Source organism: Etheostoma spectabile, chromosome 6 (genome assembly GCF_008692095.1).
Source record: "Etheostoma spectabile isolate EspeVRDwgs_2016 chromosome 6, UIUC_Espe_1.0, whole genome shotgun sequence".
Classification (NCBI taxonomy): Eukaryota; Metazoa; Chordata; class Actinopteri; order Perciformes; family Percidae; genus Etheostoma; species Etheostoma spectabile.
In genome coordinates, this window is record NC_045738.1 from 7,662,355 (window position 1) to 7,685,388 (window position 23,034).

At 39.7% G+C, this 23,034-nt stretch overlaps 3 protein-coding genes across 6 annotated transcripts in view; all 3 read right to left on the bottom strand.

Annotated features, from left to right (window-relative positions):
- kif13a (kinesin family member 13A) overlaps window positions 1-7,681 on the bottom strand; it is a 37,009-nt gene extending 29,328 nt beyond the window's left edge. For all 3 annotated transcript variants that reach the window (XM_032519646.1, XM_032519645.1, XM_032519644.1), the window contains exons 1-2: window positions 7,322-7,681; window positions 7,001-7,091 (exon numbers count right to left, since the gene is read on the bottom strand). In XM_032519646.1, coding sequence (XP_032375537.1) covers window positions 7,001-7,091; window positions 7,322-7,376 — 146 coding nt within the window. In that variant the 5' untranslated portion in view covers window positions 7,377-7,681. The remainder of the gene's footprint in view (window positions 1-7,000; window positions 7,092-7,321) is intronic.
- Window positions 1-21,344, bottom strand: part of ptdss1a (phosphatidylserine synthase 1a) — a 26,158-nt gene extending 4,814 nt beyond the window's left edge. Inside the window, exons 1-13 of one of the 2 annotated variants that reach the window (XR_004332546.1) lie at window positions 20,995-21,344; window positions 20,331-20,422; window positions 19,519-19,563; window positions 19,308-19,432; window positions 19,026-19,184; window positions 18,602-18,753; window positions 16,557-16,698; window positions 14,075-14,187; window positions 13,889-13,954; window positions 13,621-13,720; window positions 13,292-13,360; window positions 12,573-12,639; window positions 11,278-12,380 (exon numbers count right to left, since the gene is read on the bottom strand). Coding sequence is in view for 1 of the 2 variants with exons in the window: in XM_032519654.1 (XP_032375545.1) it covers window positions 12,286-12,380; window positions 12,573-12,639; window positions 13,292-13,360; window positions 13,621-13,720; window positions 13,889-13,954; window positions 14,075-14,187; window positions 16,557-16,698; window positions 18,602-18,753; window positions 19,026-19,184; window positions 19,308-19,432; window positions 19,519-19,563; window positions 20,331-20,422; window positions 20,995-21,176 (1,407 nt within the window). In the remaining variant the exon portion in view is untranslated. Of the gene's footprint in view, window positions 1-10,805; window positions 12,381-12,572; window positions 12,640-13,291; window positions 13,361-13,620; window positions 13,721-13,888; window positions 13,955-14,074; window positions 14,188-16,556; window positions 16,699-18,601; window positions 18,754-19,025; window positions 19,185-19,307; window positions 19,433-19,518; window positions 19,564-20,330; window positions 20,423-20,994 lie in introns of those variants that run through there. The other variant, XM_032519654.1, reaches the window with a different exon arrangement.
- Window positions 8,309-10,232, bottom strand: LOC116691769 (E3 ubiquitin-protein ligase NHLRC1). The gene has a single exon (XM_032519655.1). It carries the CDS (start codon window positions 10,048-10,050, stop codon window positions 8,827-8,829), a length of 1,224 nt encoding a protein of 407 aa, XP_032375546.1. The 5' UTR covers window positions 10,051-10,232; the 3' UTR covers window positions 8,309-8,826.
- Window positions 21,345-23,034: the final 1,690 nt, after the last annotated feature.

A 23,034-nucleotide genomic window follows, 5' to 3' on the forward strand; every position in this document is an offset into this window, starting at 1 on the left:
GTGTGTGTGTGTGTAAAAGTGTTGGGTTGCAGCGCAATGTGCTCTCACAGGCGACAAGCTAACATTTCAGATGGTCCTCCAGTATGTTTAAAACTGAACATGCTGGCCCCCTCCCACACTAAGCAGAGGTGACCCTGCTGCACAGACAGACAGGAGAGAGCAGTAAAATACCAAGCTCAAAGTTAGACTAAGGGAGGGTGGGCCTCTTGTCTGACCAATCACACTCAAGACAATTCCAAGGAAGCTTTTGGGTTAATGTAAAATGAGCAGAGCAGGCTGTCACTTTAATTAGCATGAGTAATCCAAAAGCAAAGATGACAAGTGGTTGAAGTCAGAGGTTTACATACAGTACATTCAGAAGTATTCAAAAAACAGAACTAAAGGAAGTTGGCTTGCTGATGACAGAAACAGGTGTAGCTGAGACAGAGAACTGTGACTTCTGATACACAAACAATTTCTGAAGCTTCTTCCGCTTTATTACGCACCATATCTACTCTAAGTTTGCAATGTCTTGGCCAGTGGCGGAAGAAATACTCAGATCCTTTACTGAAGTAAAAGTACAAATAACACAATGTAAAGATATTCCATTACAAGTATAACATAAAAGTCCTCCATTGCCAAGTGTTTTGCAGAAAATGGGCCTTTGAGACTTATATGTCATGACGATTTACATCTTTATTTTAACAATGAAGCATAATTAACAATGAAGCATAATTTTTCTGTAGTAACTAGAACTACTTTATATACGGTTTGTTAGTTTAGCCTAGTGGTGCCCCTGCAAAGGCTCAAAAGATAAATTTGAAGGGTTCTAAAATGGTAGAAATAATTGATAAATTGAACAGGTATTAAGATGAAACCATGTGAGAAGTGTAAAGAGGAAAAGTCTCTTCAGAGGAGCAGCTGAAATGTAACATCGAACTAGACACAGCTTTTTGTACTGTAAGGAGTCACCCCTGATTTATCCTTGAACAATGTCTTATATTCTAAAAGTAACTACACATGTTATATCAATGTAGTGCTGTAAACAGTACAATATTTCCCTTTAAACTTTAGTGGAGTAGAAGTATAAAGGTACAAGTAGAATAAAATGGAAATATCCATGTTAAGTACAAGTACCTGTATTGTACTTGTACAGTACTTTGTTACATTCCACCACTGGTCTTGGGTAGTTTTTCAAACAAACGTGTCCATGGGTCATTGTTCTAAAGGCTAAAATTAGCTTCCTATGAAAATATTTGGGGTGGTGGGGGATATCACTCATTAGGTCATCAACATAACTCCAGAATGTTTCTCTAACTTGGCAACTGCTGTCACCAAGCAACAGTGGTAAACATGGAGTCTAGACAACCTACCATCCTCATGAGTCAAAGTTCCAATATGAAAGCCAGGATCTCAAAAACATCTACAGCACTGCCATCAGCAGTGCACATGATGCTTAGACTGACTTCTGTCTGGGCCTTTCGAAGTTTCCATAACAAATGTTAACAACACAACATATGATGTAGGCGGGGTCTAATTTAATCCCCTTTGGCATTTCTGACACCACTGTGACAAGCTGGGTCAGCAGCAGGCTGTGTGTATGCTAAAACACAGAGAGGGATACTGACCACATCTGCTCTAAAGCCTTAAATCTGGTTAGTTTCAAAGGCAACAAACAAGCCAGAAAGAAGTGAAGTTCATCAATTTCTTCAATATGGTAAGGCTTACTCCCCAGGGGAAATAAAGCAACACTTTTACTACCAGGAGACACCTCCTTTGACCCGGTCCGTGTGCTAGATGTCAGTTCTGAGTACGAGTATGTGCTGTGTGGCTGCTCAGGAACATAGAAAACAAAAGCCAGCGTAAGCATGCTCATTAAGTGCAAAACATATGACAAAAGTCATGAAATGCAAAGAGAAATGTGCCAAATCAATGTTTACATAAATTATGTGCCTAAACATAATTAATCTAATGAGCATTTCTAAAGAGTATTTCTTTTCAGACAAAGATGAGTTAAAAACTTGTTTATTAAGCTTTTGTTGCTTGGCTCTACTTCTCCCTATTGAGACTCAGAGTCAGTCCAAAATAAATCCCACCATGACCTAAAATTCATGTAAACACAAAGGGCCGGCTTCAAAACTTCAAAAAGGCGTCATCTGAGAGGATTATGCAAGAAGGAAAACCAGAATCGTTATGGAAGAAATGTCCATGAGTGTATTCTCACAGGCTACCCTCAGAATGAACAGCCACATCTGAAATTAATGAGGCACAGGCTTGACAAAGAGGGAGGGCGCCACCTTTTCTCAATTCCGAATCTGGATGTAAACAATGTCCCACCCTCTAAACAAATAAGGAACAGTCCTCAAGAGAATACAGTCATTTTATCAGGGACACACAACACTTTCTCCTTCAGGCACGCATGAATTAAGCTGTACAGGGAAAAGTTAAGGCTGAGTGCATATTATAGGCAAACTAACACTGAGAACAACATCTGAATAGTTGAAATGGATTATCAGCACATAAGGAGCAAAATGGAAAGACAAAGGCAACATTCCTGAGAGCAGTCATTAGACAAGGCAGCATTGTCATTCAGTAAAAGCCTTGTTTTGGAAAGCATGATGGCACTTGGTAATAATGTGACCAAACTCCAAAACTTCGACAACATGGGAGACTATCATATCTACTCAACACCTTTATTTAACAGATATGACTTCTATGTATCATAAGGATTAGCAAACAGACAGACATAATTAGATGCTATCTGTAAAGGCCTTAACAAAACCACACATTGACCACATTGGGTTGGTCTCTGGGGGTCACCAGGGAAAGACTGTCAAAGAGAATGCAATCAAATTAAAGGAACACGCCTACTTATCAGGACTTTAGCTTATTAACCGTATCCCCCAGAGTTAGATAAGTCCATACATACCCTTCTTATCTCTGTGCATGTTGTAACTATGATTGATGCACCCACCGCTAGCCTAGCTTACAACAGATCCTGGAGGTAACCGGCTCCATCTAGCCTACTGCTCCCAACAAGTGACAAAATAACACCAACATTGGGAACTATTCTCAGAAGACAAAGCACTGCTACTTCTGCTAGTCGGGCGGAGTGATTTGCTCGCAGCACCTGAGAAGCCCCTTGGTGAGGAGCAGATTTTGCCAAGAGTTCGCTCAGAGCTGGAGTAATAATCACTTCGCCCAAGTGGCAGTGCTTTGCCTTCTAAGAATAGTACCCAGTATGTATACGGTTACAGTATGTATATGGCTGTGTCTCATGTGACCTTGTTATTTGTACACACTGTGACTAGACTGATCGAAACATGTAAACAGGAAAATGTTGGCATTATTTTGTCACTTATTGGGAGCAGTAGGCTAGTAGGAACCGTTTACCTGAAGGATCTGTGCTGAGCTAGGCACGCACGGAGATGAGAAGGGTATGTATGGACTTATCTAACTCTGGGGGATAAGGTGAATAAGCTTAAGTCCCAAGCTAAATCGGCGTGTTCCTTTAACTGGAATATTTCAACATTTATTTATTTCCTGACAGAGAGTAACATAAGAAGATGGATACCCCTCTCTACAATGAGAGTGGTATCAACCTTCTCATCTAATGAAGCAAATAAGGAAATTTTCCAAAATGTTAAACAATTTCTTTTAAACAGCAGCAACAGTTTTTTTACCTTTAAGGTTGTGAGAAAAAAGACCTGGAGAACCTAACCACACAGCTGTCTTTGAACATACAAATATATTTGTACGAGCTAACAAAGAGATGAGCAAGCACAGTACAAGTAGCGCCATCGTAGTCTATGACTTTTTTACTGAAGCTCGTCTCCACACAATAGCCAAGTATTCAAGACAACTCAGTCAAGTCAAACTCAATTGAGCTCTTGTAACAATCAGTGATAGAAAGAGATTAGAGCAGAAATTACAAGCTTGGTTACAAACATTTTCAGATAAAGACATACTTCCACTGATTATGTTTTAGTAAGCTACAATGAAAGGAAAATAAAATACCTTTTTCTGACATAAACCAGACTCCCAACCACCTCTCTAAAAAGTTAGCTGGGGTTAGCTTTTGGCTTTTAACACAACATTTGTGTGTATTTAGACTGACGTGTGCAGAAGAAGGGGGATTTACATAAAGAGGACTTGACAAACTCAATGACCCTGTATTTAATTGTTGCACGTTGACAGACATGCCGGGGCACGATATATGTAATATGGCCCCATTGTGTGAGTCGGAGGGTACTTTCTTGTCATGATGCTCCACCACTCAATCCCTTTGCAGACAGCAGCCTCAGGTATTTCTCAGCCTCTCCACCCCCACCTTCATTGTGTCTAAACCCCAAAGGAGAGCAGACTGGCGCGTGAAAACAAAACTACTCTCCCAGATTCCCATTTCAAATCTGCCATTCGTGCCAACTCAACATGCACATGAAAGATTAAACTCGGGAAACTTAACCTGTCACCCTGGAGTCACAATCCATATCTCATTGGCCCACTACAGAGATTATTGTTCATTTCTCAGGGAAATAGGAGAGGGGGCCGTAGGTCACGAGTGTTGCATTAATGCTCAGTGGTGCAAAGAATGAGGCTTAGCCATCAAAGGAAATCCCTCATATTTCTTAAAATTCTTTAGGTGACTGTTTTCGTGGCACTGTGGGGTCTCTTCAAAACCTGATTAAAATTCAAACACAAACTGAAAAATGTTAAATGTTTAACTGATTATCCAACATTAAAGTGGCTCCAAGTTCACCTCACAAGAGACTTAATTTCTCATCAGACGGTCATAAGTAATATTTTTAGGTATTGCGCAAAATCATTAGGGCGAAAAGAGTTTTACAACAATACACACAACATTATGTAACTTGTTTCCCATTCTTATATCCCATATTTCAAAATCTATCTACGGCCAAAGAAGTAATCATTAAAATATCTATTACTGCTGTCTCCCCTCTGAGGCTGTGCCCGAGCATTCCCATGACAGAGAAAAAGTTCCCATGATCCCGGCTCTGTAGCCATATTCTGCATCCTAATACCCATTAAATCTGACACACAGGAACAGGTGTCTTCGAAACAAGGCGTCGTGATCAGGGTATCCCCTTCTGTGGCTCTACAATAAGTCAAGAGGAAAATTATATGGTTTAAGAAAACCATGGCAGCCTAAACACAGAGACCCAAACCCCCCCCCCCACACACACACACACACACACACACACACACAGCACTAGCATTGAAATGTTAACAAGTAATTATATGCCTGGACTAAACTACAGAAAAGAAATGTGACATTACATAACCAAACTGAATTGAAGTCACTTTACAGTTACATAATGTACTACCTTATGAATAACAAGTGATACAATTGACGTTGAAAACATTTAAGACTTTATACAACAACTAAATCAGATGTGGAAACTTCCCCTGACAGGTAGCATTGGGAAGATCTGGCATCAGATCCACACACTAATCACTTAACTGAGAAAATATTGCAGATGATGTCACATCTGTACCACTCATTGTTGTTCCTCTGACCTCTCAGCTTTGAGAGACAGCTTTGTGTTCTGTTTTTATGTATCTTGTTCTAACATATGTTAGCTTTGAGGGTGATTTGTTTAATTGGCTGGAACAGCACCATTGTTCTGTTCTGATCATTTCTGTTCTGATAATTGCCTTAAATACAGGTTAATGTGTGGGAGAGCAAGCTCATTACCATTTAATGCTGACTGTTGGTAACATGGAACAGCAGAAAACGTGTTACACTTTAACAAGACTGGATGTGGGCCATGCAAAAAGCCTTGACTGTGGCATGCATTTGTCTTCGTTTTAGAAATCACACTGTGGACTTTTTACTGTAGCCAGAAGAGATGCTGACACTATTTCCGTGATAAATCAAAAGAACACACAAATACGTTTTTTTTTCTAAATAAGTAGCTATCCTATTAGATTAATTTGCGCCCGTGGTTAAATAAGTCAGCTGTTTAATCATGTGTGACACCAACAGCCGATGAGAGCAAAACCAAGCGCAAAACTGTAGAAAACAACTTTAACTACAATGGGTGAAATATATAGGCCTATACATCTCTGAGCATTTCTACTGTATCAGGCATGACATTTCAAAGACTTCCCAAGCAAAGGATCATCATTGGCCTACATCTAAAAGCATGTCAGATCACAAGCCAGCAGAAACTGCAGCTTTTTTGTTGACCTTCACTACGCAGGCAGAGTGTGATACATTAGGGGATGCGAAGCTTTTCATTTTGTTTCAACATAAAAACGCCCGATAAACGTGTGCAGCATCTCGCCAGTTAAAAAAAAAGATACAGTGTGGTCTAACAACTCTTTGAACGCTACACAAGTGAAATTAGTTCTGACTCCTGTGATACCCTGAGGCTCGACATTAATCTATTCAGTCTAACCAGCGTCTTAATGTGCCAAACATGCTCAACCACCTGCCCTGGCCTTGAAACTCAACATCAGATATATGAGTGTAATATTATTATGCTGGCTAGGGTGATTGGTATTGGAACGTTCACGTGAATTACATAACATAATATTATGTTTCAAGCAGGTGTGTGACAGACATCATACCCTCAGCAGCAGCAGAACATTCCTGTTTGTCTACTGTTTTTATTTACAGATTCAAAGTACAAGTTTGCAAGTTTATCCTCATTACTATGTATTTAGATCAGGTTCGTGCTGTCTAATGTTCACATGTATTTTCAGACATTTCAGCTCACTGGATATATAGTTATGCTAACCTTGTATGTTACTGTTACTGTATTACAACCAGGGTGGGATAAGGTTAAAACAGTGAGAGTGCAGTTTCCATGTTTCTGCTCTTTCACTTGCAAGCCCCCATATATGAGCTATTTTGCACTCAAACTAACCACAGTAATGCAAAAGATGCCCAGTCTACAACAAGCTTGCTGCACTACAGTGTTTGCTATAATGTATCATACAGTACCTATATTCATTTGTAAATACCAAGACTTGGCAGTATTTCAGCTTTGTTTACCTGTTGTCTCCTTTTGTATTTGAGGGTGGTGGGTGCAGAACTGTTTGGTTGTCCTCCATATCCACGACACATTTTGTATTCAGTTCCATTTCTGTGGAGAGAAGTTTGTTGGGGGAAAGTAAAGCAGAATGCGGGCGTGTGAAAAGTAAAACCCTAGCTACTTTAACCGTTTTTCAAACGACACTCAAATCGGACTTCAGGCTCATAATTCGAGCTGAAAGGCGCAATGGCGATGAAATCCAAACTTTATGATAATGTGGCATGAATCCGAGGAGACAGACATGCGAGTGTGCAAAGAGAAATCATCGTTATAACACTTACCCCTGCGGTTCATGGGCCGAACTCTCACTGCAACTTTTACCTTTGAATCCGACATTTTTAGTCCACTTTTCACTCCCACCCTGTTTATGCGACGAGCTATCAACAGTCTGTGAATCCCCGACAAGAAGCCCGAATTTCTGCCAGAAAAAAAGGCAGCAGATGCTAGTTAAACAACCCCTAAATAGTCCAGACCTCGAGGAGAATAGATAGGAATATGTTCATTTTTTATCCTTTATATCCATCCGGGTTCGCTTTTGTGCAAATCCAGCACTCTGCTCCAGCCCCAGACAGCATCCCCACCGCCATCTTCCACTGGGAGCACGACTGCTCTCCTCTGGCAGACTGGACACGGCTGTGCCAAAGAGGGGGAGAGGATTTACGCACCGCGCCGCTTATCGGGGGGAAACCAGCAGACGAGAAACGAGAGGCTGTCTGACAAGTTAATTTACATGCACCCACAAGAAGCATCGTTTAAAGATGGAGGTCAGAGTGAAGAGCAGAGGGTTCATTAAAAAGAAGTTTAAACATTCCTAATACACATATTTCTCGCCCTCTTACACTAATTGAAATATTGTATCTATTGTTTTTAATAAACAAATATGGGATTTTATTAAAATCATAATCATAATAAATAAGCCATCATATTTAAAACTTTATTATGTACTATTATATGAGCATGGCCGTAGCCAGGTTTTTTAGAAATACTGACACATCTCACCACAGCTCGATATGACCCAACCAAACATACCAAACATATATTTTTAATATCACAAAACATAACAATTAATAGCCTTTTTAATTTAAGTTTTCTATTTCTTTAATTGAGGAAAAAAATGTATCTAATTTGTAATTTACATCTACACATATTTAGTTTATTAGTTTGTTACATATACCCCCAAAAACCTAATTAGAGGTACTTAAATAAATATAAATGCAATATTTGTAAGGAGTTATTTTTGTTTCTCTTCAATGCAAGCATACAAATATGTGTAACTGTCAATTAGAATGTAAAGAAAAGCGAAAAGAAATAATATGGAAGACATGACTTCAGAATCCACTGTGTAGGGCTCTGTATAGCTGTAGTTCCCTGTCTTATGATGTAGTCACTTTTGTTTGTTCAAACCCTCATCCCCGGTGTATGGCCATGGGGAACAATTCAACCAAGAGTTGTTTTGTTTTTTTAATTTTTACCTTAGATGGTTTCATTTGAAGGATTTTTGAGGCTCCAAAAGGTATCCAGTTATTCACAAGAAAACAGAAAACATAAGTTTTATAAGTATGTATTTTTTTTCTTTTCTTATTCCTTTAATCATTGTGAAGTGTTGCATAAATAATTGTATAATGTGTAAAACAAAGCATACAGTTGCCTATAGCACACATTTATTTTTAATTTAGTATTACCAGATCAGGTCATCCCTGCATTATATGAGCCTTATTTCACATAGGCTGCTCTTATACTGTTAGATAGATAGATATAGATAAACTATATCATGGTCCCAGCATTATTATTCAGCTGAATACATCTTTACTGTATGGTCTCCACTGTCCAGAATGATAAGCGTGTTGTTCAGTGACACCAGTCCAACTGGGCGGATGAGGTGGTCTGCCACAAGTGGGTTCAGGGCTGGGCCATTCTGGAGCTTCCCATAACTCCAAACCATCCCCTGATTGGAGTCAATCACAATCACATCTCCATCTCCGTTAAAGGCCATGCCTGACATGTTCAGCCTCACTGTGGACTGCAGGGTCAGGCTGAAACTGTCAGTCTGGTAAAGAGGGTGGAAGTCTTCTGTAAACACTCTTAGCCTTGTGTGTCGGTGTCTCCCTGGTGAATATGTGTCATCAGGTAAATGCTCCATCACTGCAGTGTTCCGAGTCACCCAACAGCAGGCCACAGCTTTTGGATGCTGCAGGTCGGAAATGGCTGTTAGATGCTCCAAAGCGAGACCATGAGTGTAGTCCATTTTTACCTGGGACAGCGTGCCGGCCTGGACGTCTGAGACCAGGATGTGCCCACAGCTGTCTGTATCCACACCCCAGGGCATCTGGAAGAAATTTCTGACTGTCAACACGTGGTGTCCCGTGGAGGTGAAAACCTTCACACCTTTATCTCCTGCATCAGTCACCACAACATGACCACAGCAAGTCACTGCCACATCCACTGGGTAACAGACCTCCCAACTGGCTCGTCCTCTTTGCCCAAAACTGTGCAGCTTCCTGCCCTGTGGATTGAACACCACCACCTTCTTCTCTCCATCATGCACCACAATTATTGTCCCTGAAGATCTCAAAACAGCTATTCCAGTGGGGTTGATAAGAGTCCCCCACCCACCAAAAGCTGTGCAGAGGTGCAGAGGTGTGGATGTCCGACCTGGGGCCAGGTCAAGGCTTGCCTTTTGCCCGTGAAGATGAGCAGAGGATGTGAGACTCCGGGACAATAGCAGCTCCTGCAGGTCACTTAAAGCCTGGCAGTGGGAGGTGCTGTCAACATTGCACAGTTGTCGACAGAATGGGCACTCCAGCTTTCTCAGGAGAGGGTGGGACAGAGCCCTGATGCATTCCAGACAGAGTACATGGCCACAGGAAAGATTCTGTGGTCTGTGCTCCCTCTGCTGAGTGCTGAACTTCTCAAAACAGACTTTACACTCCAGCAAGTTGATCTGGATCTCTCTCAGAATCCCCTCAGGACTCAGGCTGCCACGACTCGAGGAACCAGGACTCCTAGTCATGACTGAAATGTCCTATGTCCTTTAAACCCGCTACGACAGATCAGTCAGCTGGTGCAGGTAACGGGAGGTTCAGGAAACCAAAGCAAAAAGGTGATTTAACTGCAGAGAATGATGAAGAGAGTGATAGGAAGGCTGAGCACTGCAACAGTATTGTCAACACTCATGTCCTGTGCTTTAGGCCTACTGGGTCACGTGACATTTTGCACAACTCTGAGGCTCTCTGCTGCCCTCCTTTGGAAATCATCTTACACACATAATGGAGCTATTAAGTGTTTACAGCCCATTATGTTTTAAACAAAGAAAGCTAAGAAAGTAGTAGAAAAAAACTAGGTATTTGGCTGGATCTAAAGCCAGGATCTTACATGGTGTTACAGTGTGCCTAACGACTCAGTGTGTGTTCAGCACTCTGAATTTCTCTATTACTACTGTTCATGTTTAGATCGACACTCTTTGCTGTTCTTTTCAAAGGGAACATCAACCGTACCTTCAAAACATGCTCTTATAGGTCAGCACGAGGCAGCTATTTCAGTCTCTAAATGTCATGGTTTGCAGACAGAGTGAAATATGATCTGAGACGGGCAGTGCTGGAGTCAGCCAATCCGGCACTCCTTTGCTGCGGCGGGGTGTTCTTTAGGGGTCGAGCAATGTCATTCATGATTTCCTAAGTATTGAAACGGCCTCCTACTTCTATGCTACTTCATTTCAAAAAACAAAAAAGGGCAAATACCTTAAATAATAACTTACACAGAGTTTAGGAGGAAATGTAAAAGACTTTATTATGCTTCATTATTTCACAGTGAAAAAGAACAGCCGTTTTCATTTGAATTGTTTTTGGCAAATGACATCTAAATTAAAAGACAATGTACTAGTTATAGTGTCTACTGTAGCACGGGAGCCTGGTCCCTTCCACAGAGATCAACGTCGGAATTTTTGAGGATTATGAGGGATATATCTGTACCGAGATGATGCTGACAGAGCAAATAAAAATAAACATTCAAGAAAGCACTCGAGAACAATAGACTCAAACACAAAAAGACAAAATTTAGGCAATATTAAAAACTGAGAAAAGTTTGGAATAAAAATAAAGAACATGCAAACAGGCACAGGGGTAAATTAAAATGTTACGATGACAGTGAAAGACATATAAATAACAATACTGGCACCCTGGTGTGTGATGTTATACAAAGACCTGTTCACTACACTTGTAACATTTTCTTACTAAAACACCATGCAAATGCAATACGTATATGGCATAACAAGGTTGACAGTCAAACAAAGCCACACCTGCACACAGACAGGTAGAGCCTGACAACACATGCAGGAATTTGAATAATTGCCCTCCGTTATCAGTACAGCAAAACAAAAAGATAGCAGCCACAGATGGACAGGGAGAGTAAAATCATTCAAGTTCACAATGATTCACAAAATACTCGAACATTACAAAATGTACAGTATTTGCAAGAAAACATTCTGAAAAGTGCTTAAACTGTGTGCTTTGCTTTGTTCCAGGCCAAAAACAATCCTCAGTCAATGATCCTAGCAAGCTAAAGCCATTGTTGCATTGAAATTCTTCCCACATTCAAGTTAGAAACACAAAACAAGTGTGTATGATGCAAAAAAGAAAATCGACCGATGATATTAAATAAATAAAAAATAATAAAAAAAAACTTTGGCCTTTCTGTGCTAAAAACATAGAGGCTCCAATTAATGTGATAAATTCTACATAATGACTTTTAACATTGAAATGTCTTAAACCAACGTACTGGAGTTAAGGCTGGAGTAAACCAGTCAAATATACATTGACCCATCAATGATATACTGTATTGTAGGATAAATGTTTGTAAATTATAGTTCATCAGCTATAATGATCATGCAGTCACATCTACAATTGGCAGTTTTTAATGCCACTTCTCTTTCACACACAAATTACTACGCTCTCTCTCCTCACACATACAGAAATCTGTAATCCGTGGTTTAGAAGTTCTTTTATGACTACAGCACACAGTCAAGTGTGCATCTCTGTAGTCCAAGCCTCTGTGCACTCCTAATAACATTGCATGGGCCTGTTCATCCACTCAGTCTATCCTGCCTCCCTCTACTGTAGGTGGGGGCTTTCTAGACTTTAATTACACCAGGAAGTTGTTGTATCATTAACCCCATTTCAACCTATGATCCTTCCCACCTGGCTGCTTGGAGTGAGTTTGGGAGTCGCACACCAGCCTCTGGGTCCAACTCCTACTGGCTGTCCAGGCCATTGATGGATTTGGTCTTTCCAGAGCCCTTCCCTCTACGTCTGGTTGTTGGGCTGTCGTCGTCCAGCTCTGTCTCTTCTGAAAAATGAGCGTCAAACACTTGGGAATGAGTACATAAAAAGATTTAACTGAACTTCGCAGTATGAGTAAAACGCAATTCCAAACACCAGAGGTCAGCCCTTTACAAGAGAACAGTTAAAGATTAATGTTTTACTTGTATGAGTCATTTCTACTGTATGTGGTTGAAGAATTCTAGTAAAGTCACTCTACCTTTAAATACTTCTGACACCTGGTCATCAAATTCACTGTAATTACTGTCTTCACATTCTGAGAAGCTCTGTGAGAAGAGAAGAGACACATGACACACATACCATTAACTTGACAAGGAACATATAGCAGCTAACAGAGCCTGTACAGCTTTCATAGTACACTGAATGTTAATCTTTAAAAGAAATCCAGTCTGAAGGATTATATTGACAGAGGGTCCTCTAAAGTAATTCAGCTGATTCTCCATTAGGAATACCAACAACTAAAGTGAGTCGTTCTAACCCTTTTTTAGTAAACTGTGAACACAAACAATGTTCTCAATGCTTGCGTTAATGTGTAGAGCCCCTGGTGGTACTTGGAGCAACGTTTTATGTTGTGTTGAGCCTTCTTTGTATTTTAAAAATATTGATTTTGATGCTATCATAGAAGTGCCCTGAGCACTCCCATTCAAAAGGCCATTTGACTGAAAAACATAAATACGGTAAATCTTAAAAGTGGCGTTTCCGTCCTAATTATGCATTTCAACAGAAGTTTGACTTGGTATATTCACCAAAAGACCCTAGGTTGCATTTTGGTGAGATTTAGGCTTTAACATTTTTTGTAAACCGTAAACCAACTACCCAGTTCCTTAAACAAGACAAGGTCCCATGCATCCCTGAAAAGAATAAAGATAGGTTTATACTGAGACCAAAAACACAAACAATTTGAAGCAATAGATGTACCTTTTCTTTTGGACCATAATTTTCAGCATACCACACCATTCCATACAGGCACAGGAATGTGATAAAGGCCTAAAGACAGGTCACAGATAACAGAAACGGTTTAATGTTTCATTGTAAATCCATACTTAACTTACAAAACAGAATGTTTTTTATGTTTAACTGTTTATCATGTTGAAAGATGTATGTGAAAAAGTATGGTGTGATGGGAGCACAGTTAAGTCCCAAGAGTCCATGTATTTTAAAGCATGATGAGCCTACTACTGACTTCAGAAGGCCACAGTAGTTCATTTTGACAGAGAAATGCATCATTACTGTGATCCTGATCTTACCAAACACACCAACCAGAGGATCACGTAGAGGATCTGGGTTTTTGAGAACAAGTCCTGTCCAAACTTAATACACGCCAAGGCCTCTAGAAAGGCTATTGCCCTGTGAATGTGAGAAGAAACAAACACTAACAACTGAAGCTTCTAATCCACCTGTAATAAACTTTTAATTTAACTGAAAAATCGCGAAACAAATATGCCCTTTTGTTGCTTTTACATGAGAGCAAAACTAATCTATTTTAGTCAGGGCTAAAATTGAGGTTTCACTTACCCAAACACCCAGCACTGGGTCCCAACTCTCTTGCACTGTGTGTCTGTAAGGTACGCATAATACTGCCTAAAGCAAAAAACAAATGCAAACATTAGCAAACTTTACCTGCAGTTCTGTTACTTGTCTTACCAAAATCTGATAACTAAATATAAGCATTCAACAATGTACAATATCCTGGGTTTTTACCTCACTGTTGGAGCTGTGATGATACCAATGAACAGAATCCGACACCAGCTAAGAGCATGGCTTGCAGGAAAGATGAAAATGTGCTTGAGAAAGAATGTGTTTAACTCTGTAAGCTATGGACAAAGAGGGAAACAGGCAGAAGAGAATAAAGATTACCATGTGTATAATAACTACTGTAAATAACAGAGAAGTAGGACAGAGACACATTTCTGTTTTACCTATGACCTCTGTATTCAATCACATTAAGCCATAAATTATGGGTGTATTAACTATTTTATACATAGCCCCATAAATAAATAAATAAAAAGTGTTTAAAAATAACTAAAGTATTCATATTTAATGTTTGGTTACAAATCAAATACAATAGTCAAAATGAATATCCATGATTAAGGTTGTTTGTTTTAGGGTGTTTGTCTGAAGTGGGTTTGTTAGCGCTGTTACACAGTGGATTATGGTCAGGTGACAGCTTAGTCAGTCAAGAACAAAAAATCCTAAAAACTTCTGTTTGCTTTTGGTTTTGTCCTGCTTAACTGTTGTAAAATTACTGTATGCACTCCCCTTAAGGCTGCAGACGAGCATCAATCTCCAGTGTACTGAAGTACAGAGCCAACACAATAAAACTGTGTCACTGCTCTATGACTTATGGACTGCGTTATACTACATGTGATACTACTAACATTAATGATGGCTTAGTTTTGTTCAATTTTCCGTAAGCCATGACAGTTTAAGAGTGAACCAGCATGCACAATACCGGGACCCTGAAACTGGTGCAGCTAAATGGAATTCATTTATCATTCATTTAATTATTCAACCTGGGCTTTTCCTGCTGTGAAATGTCAAAATGTCTTCCGTGAAAATTGACACTTACAATGTGTAAACAAATTTTACATGAGGTTTAAAAACTATTTGAAGTTGGAACAGTTAAATAGTGCCTGTAGATTAAAACGGGGTGTTGTATACACAGTCAAATGTTTAACACCCTATACTATACTCCTCGGTTACCCACATCACACATAATGGGCTCATTGTTGTTCATTATATTCTCTTATAATTTAAGTCATAGGTCTATTTAAAGGTCCCATGGAATGACAATTTCACTTTATGAGGTTTTTTAAAATTAATATGAGTTCCCCCAGGCTGCCTATGGTCCCCCAGAAATGGCGATATGTGTAAACTGAGCCCTGGGTATCCTGCTCTGCCTTTGAGAAAATAAAAGCTCAGATCTGGAATCTTGCCCCTTATGAGGTCATAAGAGGCAAGGTAATCTCCCCTTTCTCAGCTTTGCCCGTCCAGAGAATTTGGCCTACCCATGAGAGAGAGACATCATGGCTGGTATAATTTCTTCCCAGATTCTATGAGTTCTTTGATGGTTTAAACCACATTCCATTAAGATACTGTACACTTTCACTTTTATTTCCTTTTCTCTGTCCTGTGCTGACTTTTGTCTCACATGATGACTGTTAGTGCGTAGCCATGAGCCAGTTTTTATTATCCATTAGTCTCTCACAAACGTTTTGATGTCATTGCAGGACAAGGACAGGTGTAGCAAATACCATGTAATGACAGATCTGTTCCATTATGTGTTCCATTGTGCCAATAAGCCATGCAAGTGAGACTGTGTGCACCAAAAACAGATCCCTGAAACTTTCCCACCTACAAGGAATGCAGCCATGATTCATGTTATTAGTTACACCTGTGTTCAACAAGTCAAAATGTGTGCTAGGAGTAAGGTATTTTGGCATTGAGACATCATTTGTGCTTTGTGCACTGGACTAGCTCAGCCAGGACACTAACAAACAAAGATTCTCCTACAATGCAAGTCACACTTGGATTAACAAATGGGCAATAATAGTAGCCGTTCATTTAGGGGGAAACTCTGTCCAAGTCCCTCTCATCTGCACAGAGAGATAATGAGAGGGAGGCCACTGGTTTGGCCTCCCTCTCATGTGTGGTTGAACCCAGTGAAAAGCAGCAAACCTGTCACCATGCTGAGTAGAGCAAAGACATCACCCATCTCTTCAACTAATTATCAAAGACTGGTAATTTCTATTTAGGCCTAACAAGAGAAGGGACCTGGCTGTATAAGGGAGAGAGAAGGACATTGTTGTTTTATCACCACGTAAAAATGAGATAAACAAGTGTCATCGCCATGGTTGCCACTGATTAGAAATTTGGCAGCCACAGTTGACTCTCCAGTGGAAAGCAATGGAGCAAACTCAAGTTCTCCAACCATGGTTTTCTCATCACCATAAATTGTTCCTAAGTAATTAAAGCGGGTTTTTCACCCGTATGGGATTAGCGGTTAATGTGTAGAGAGCAAGACAGTCACGCATTATATGGATCCATGTGAGACGGGTTTTAGATTTCAACAACAGAAGAGGCAATTAGATTAGTCTGGATTTAGAAGGCCCCCCGGATTATCCCGGACTAGTCAGCATTTAGTCACCGTGAGATGGTGTGAAAGGATTTCTCAGTGACCCACCTGCCAGATGATCATGAACAGATAGACGCCCATCACTCGCTGCAGGGAAGACTTTGGGTCCAGCCAGCGTACGTAGGTCCAGCTTGCAGGGGTGAACTGTAACGCAGCTCGTTTGATCTTCCCTGTTGTGGTGTGGATGTCTCTGGATCGGAAGCACAGGAGAAGGATTATAAAGACTTGCAGATAGATTTAAAATAAGTATTATGTTACCACAGTAGAAAAAGATGGATGAAAGTATTGCCCATTAATTATTCACGTCCACTCTGGCTTGATGAACGTGAGAGATCATATTTCTAAACAATAATTTATGTATTTAAAGATATGTATCTCAAATGTCTTGCTTGATGTATTAGATAGCCCTTAATCATCTGAATTTACATGTCTTAGTCATTCTGACGCCTTGAAGTTTAACATTTATAATATGGATAAAATGTATCAATGTAAAGAAATAAGTAAAGCTATCTGTCATTGGGCTCACAACAACAACAAAAAAATATAGCCGCAAGTGGCAATTCGCAGGTTCAAACCTTTTTTCTCAATAGCGGCTTCAAAGTAATTTCACACATGTGGTCCAATGTTGTTTTAAAACATATCCTGCAAGCTTTGTAACAATAGGACTAACAGTGCACTTTGTTTAAAATGCCTACAACTGATTTGTCCAAAACATTTATTTTCAATTCAGTGTGATATGTAGCTCAGTCAAGCTCACGGCTATTTGAGAAAAGCAGATGACCAACACAAAAATAATTGCTAATAAAGCCACAAGCTGCGATTCCAAGCTCAAACCTTGAATGGCATCATTCCACATCCAGTAACTGTGCATTTGAAAGGACCCCTAGTGGTTAATTAGAATGAGACTTGCAGTGTACGTGTGAGGTCATTATGTAGATATTTCCTGGAAGTTTCGTGTTGATTGGACAAACATTTAGTCATTTATACTCTGATTTGCGCTATATCATCTGCAGTCTGTTTGAATTTATAGCTACGGTGTAGGAGGAGATCTCAAAAATGTGTTTTTCAAAAAATTCAATATAGCAGAAATATTTTCTAGGCGGACCTTAATGGTCCTTTAGACTTTTTTGTATAGCATATTAAGCTGCACCTGTGTGAGAAATTTCAAGTCAATCGGACTTACGGTGTGGGGGGCGTGGCCTTTCAAACTTTGTATTTTGAAGCCTTAATACTGCGCCACTATGTGGCCAATTGGGTTTATATTTCTATCGAAGCACATGACACCATTTCCAGTTATTCCCCAGAGTTTCATGTTTTTAGCTCATTCCAGCTCACGGGAATTTGAGCTGGCGATGGGGCCATGTATCGCGAGATACCTGCTTCCCTCAGTAAGAGCATTGAAGATTGGCCGGTGCTGGGTCTTCCAGCATGACAACAACCCAAAACACACAGCAAGGGCAACTAAGGAGTGGCTCTGTAAGAAGCATCTCAAGATCGTGGAGTGGCCTAATCAGTTTCCAGACCTGAACCCAATAGAAAAGCTTTGGAGGGAGCTGAAAGTCTGTATTGCCCAGCAACAGCCCCGAAACCTGAAAGATCTGGAGAAGGTCTATATGGAGGACTGGGCCAAAATCCCTGCTGCAGTGTGTGCAAACCTGGTCAAGAATTACAGGAAACGCATGATCTCTGTAATAGCAAACAAAGGTTTCTGTACCAAATATTAAGTTTTGCTTTTCTGATGTATGAAATGTTTTTTATGCAATAAAATGCAAATTATTTAAAAATCATACAATGTGATTTTCTGGATTTTTGTTTTAGATTCTGTCTCTCACAGTTAAAGTGTATCTATGATAAAAATGACATACCGCTTTATAAGTAGGAAAACCTGCAAAATCAGCAGTGTATCAAATACTTGTTCTCCCCACTGTATATATGATGTATTGTTACTCAATCATGGCTGATACTGTGAAACGCACGCACCAGACTTACCATATAAAACCTACATCCCTTATCACAACCTATAACAAACTTAAAAACAGACATGCAAAACTGGATATTATTACTTATTTAATTTCCAGACTGCAAGGTCATACTTAATACTGGCCCAGTGGTAGGTCCTCATCTCCAAAAAGCGGCAGACAGTCATGCCAAGCCAGATGCCTCCTCCATTACACAGCAGAATGTCTAGAATCACTTGGTCCCACCAGCACTCAGCAAAGTTAGGCAGCAGATGCATGAAGAATAGCTGAACAGGAGATCAGAGTCAACATCATGTCTGAAAAAATGTTCACTTTTCAGTCTACGATTATATTTAATATGTTATATAAAATATTGAAAATGGCCAAAACCTCATCAATTTCTACTGGATAAATCACCAGCTTAGTAGACAGCTTAACATTTCTCCATTGCAAAGAAAAAGTGGGCAAGACAGGCCACCACAGATAGAGTGATGGCCACAGCATGCTACTGGATTGTGATTGTGTGTGTGTGTGTGTGTGTGTGTGTGTGTGTGTTCACCTCAGTAAGCTCCCAGGTAATACTGATGGTCCAGCAGAGGCCATAGCTTCGAATGAGCAAGGCTTTCATACCCCAGCCCCAGAAATGACTGAAGGCAAAAATGTCAAAATGGCTCATGATTCTCTCCCAGGTGATGACATGGCAGTTCACAGCATAGTCCTGCAGAGAGCACCACAGATAAGAGCCTTATTTCAATGAATGATAATCCCCTGCTAGTGAATGCAACAAGTGCATGTAAATCAATATGAAAATTGTTTTCTGTGTTAAGTCTACACCACTCACCATTATGTCTGCCTCTCTCTTGGCATAACGCAGGTTTGAGTCTAACCAATACATTAGCTCCTTCACCTGCTGCCAGTTGAGGAAGATGATTAAAACCAGGAACAGGAAGTAGAGGACACTCAGACCTTAACAGCAGAAAGACAAGACATTAGGAAGAGAAATTTCAGTTCCAAAACAGTTTTCATCCTCTGAGACTTTCAGCAAAACTCACCAAAAACTATTCGCCATATTGCTGGATGTGGTCTGGTGAATGGACCTAAAGTGAAACACAAAGATATTATGTCACAGATTGGATCTACAACCCCTTCTCTCCACATTAAGGAAGATAATCTCATCACCTTGTGGGTAATGGCATTACAACAAGCCCTCATGTTTGGTATGGGGTTATCCTTTGAGTGTGGGAATCAGTTTCTCCTCCTTGCTTTAAACATATTAGGAGAACTAGGAACTTATTATATCTGACTGTATCGCCCATTTATCCAGTGTTCCAAAGGCACATGCTGTTCACTAATCTGACATAATTTTACAAATGTAATTGAGAAAACAGACAACCCTTTTGCAATTATTTAAGCACATAATGTAATATGAAAACTGCTGCACTGGTTAAAAGAAATAATGCAACTGATCTCAGCTGGTATTCTGTCTACAATGGAGTGCAATGGAAATTTCTAAGTGACCTCAAACTTTTGACCGGTAGTGTATAATACACACACACACACACACACACAACAGATGCAATGAACACATGTATATCATTATTTGAAAACAGTAAAATCAGTTGTTGTTTGTATTGTTGTTTCACATGTACTGCCCATAACCCTGGACACTTTTGATTCCTTGTTTTGTTTACACAGTATGGTTGTTCCTGGTCCTAACTAAGGATGGCATATAAAACAATCAGTTATATCTTAGTACAGGAAAGAAAAATGTTTGTGAAGCACCATAAGGTTGACTGTGATTTATGGTTATGCAAACACACTTGACTAAACGAAAATAAAATCTTCAGGTCCTTTTTTTTCTCACCGTTAGGAAATGCCAAAACACTGATAACAAGGAAGAAGGAGATGACCAGGATGAGCCCCACCCAGAGATTACTGTCAGGATTTCCATCATCCCTGCAGGCAGAGCGAAAAGAAATTTCCCAAACGAACAGTTAATATCAAAAGAGATACCGTTACTGTGGTAGCTATATGTTAACCAGCCCATTTTACAAGTAGCCTATGCTGTGCATATCCCCTCCACGGCAGTAGTGATGTAAATGTGCCTCACACAGCTTCAAGTTACAAACAAGACATGAGGGTTTGCATCATATTATACGCGTAGGGACAAAGGTGGTTTGTAAGGCAGACGATCACTGTTAATGTAACGTTACGACTCATCTCATCGCTAGTTACATTTTTGAAACATTGTAGCTAATATTATGCAACACAATACTTCTTTATATGAGTTCAGGTTGACGATTAATGACAGGAAAATGTAGGCAGCCATCACTGAGACTATTTATTCTAGTGCCTTAATGCGGATTCAAAGTTCATTTTAGTGAGAAAATCCATTGAAGAGTAGCTAAAGGCTAGCTAACCTCCCTGTGTAACGTACCTGGCACTGTCAGAGCATCACTACTGCTGTTAGCCGAGCGTTAGCTAACTGAGCTAACCCAGCAAGCTAACGCTAGCTGTGAACGACTTACCTTGCGAACGCGAAATACATCAGACTGAGCACCGTGCATGTCAGCAGCGTTATCGTGTGCGGCCTGTAGAAAAACTCTATAGTGATATCCTCAACCTGCTGCTCGTTTATCATTCGGAAATGCATTCTGTAATTCACATCATCCTTGCTCAAGGTGTGGGATCCGCTGTACACGGACGCCATAGCAGGAGGACGGAACCAGCCAGGAGAGAAGCAGCTCCTCACAGTCGCATGAGAAAGTGATCCAGCACGGCCAGCAACCAACACAAACTGTTAATAGGAAATTCGTTCAAATTTATATAAACAACAGTTACATAGTGAAAAGCAGATGTGACAGTTGAGCAAAAATAGTTACATAGTAAAAAGAGGGGAAGACAGTTTTAAAGAAATTGCTCGCTTTTTTTTTTGATTGGTGTGTGTTTGTAGGGAGTGTCCCAAAGCGGAAGAGTTAATTCACATGCTGCTATGATTGTTTTAGCGTGACCTCCACGCAAAGATCTGTAAGCATGACAAATGAAGGTTAAAAAAGAAGTGGACTACTTAATCTAACAAATCATTTAACCATATTAAACTTTGAGCTCCTCGATTGACATTTTAAACAAAACATGTAGCTAAACCTACAGGTTGTGGGAACTTGAAGTAGCCTACTCCAGTACAGTTATTTGAATGTCAAATGAATGTGTTTCCAATAATACATTCTTCACTTACTTCACTTGATTTTGCGTGTGTTTATCTCCACCATGTGGCCCCCCGTTGCGTTACACGTTTACTAAAACCAAAAGCTAAGACCGAGAAGGGTCTAATTTCTAAACATTTACAGGTTATCTGTTTGTTAAGGAAACGTGCAGGGAAATTTGACAAGTTATTTTGCACATATTATACCAACTTTTAGTAATAAATTGAGCACATGGGTCCCCTACTCTAACTATAAGCCTACATGAAATAATACACAAAAAGAGTTATGAGCAACAGGGTTGCAAAAAAACACGTTTTTTCCTACAGTGGCATACCTGCCTAACACCAAGTTTACATAGCAATTTTTCATTTTCTTAATGTAGCACTTCATGTAAAAGATCTCTCTGGGAATTGTTATATATGCTCGCATTTTGTCTTCTACTTGATTATTGTATCATTAATACATAACACAAGTCATTTGTAGTTTGCAGCAAATGTGTCACAAAATGTGTTACATAATTATTCTTACTGTTACTAAATGTAAATTCATATTTTGGGGGGTCATTTGCATATGTTGCTGATCTTAAAACCAGTTCATTATTTTTTTAGCTCATATTGTCTACACTAGAGGAATGTGGTTTAGGCCCACAAGAAGACAAATGAACCATACACAAACATATAATAACCCCCTTTATTTGCCCGATAAAAGGTTACAAAGTGATTCAAAGAGAACAGAATAAAAGCACACAATGATTAAAATACAACACGTTTTAAAATGTGATCTAATATTCCATGAGTTGAGATAATACAACATTCTCCAGATTTTAGGAATCTAAATTAATTCTGGAGTACAGAATGTCAATGATGGCTTATGTTATGAAATTACGAAACAATGCAACATAAACAGATAGATGTACACAAATAAAATAAAGGTCATCTGTATTCAAGAAGTGACTTATTCATATGCTTTTTCACATCATTTGCATGTTGTATATGAAGGAGTAACCTGTATGACACTGATAGGCTGTTGACACAATAATGAAGTACCATGTACTGTAAATAGGTGGTTGGTCGTATGTTGAGCTCCATCGAGCCTTCAGTCTCCCTGTTTCAGCAGGATGATGGGCTGCGGAAAAAAGAATGACCAATATTAGGCCAGGCAAGACAGCTTTATTTGTATTTCACATTTCAGCAAAGGGCAATTCAAATGTTTTACATAAAACATTAAAAAGCAGATAAAAACAATCCAAAGGCAGCATTAAAAAGAAAGGTCTTAAGCCTTGATTTAAAAGAACTGAGAGGACAGAAAGCAGACATGTCCCCGAAGACCCAAGAGGTCTCAATGGTTCATAGTGGAGCAGCACAT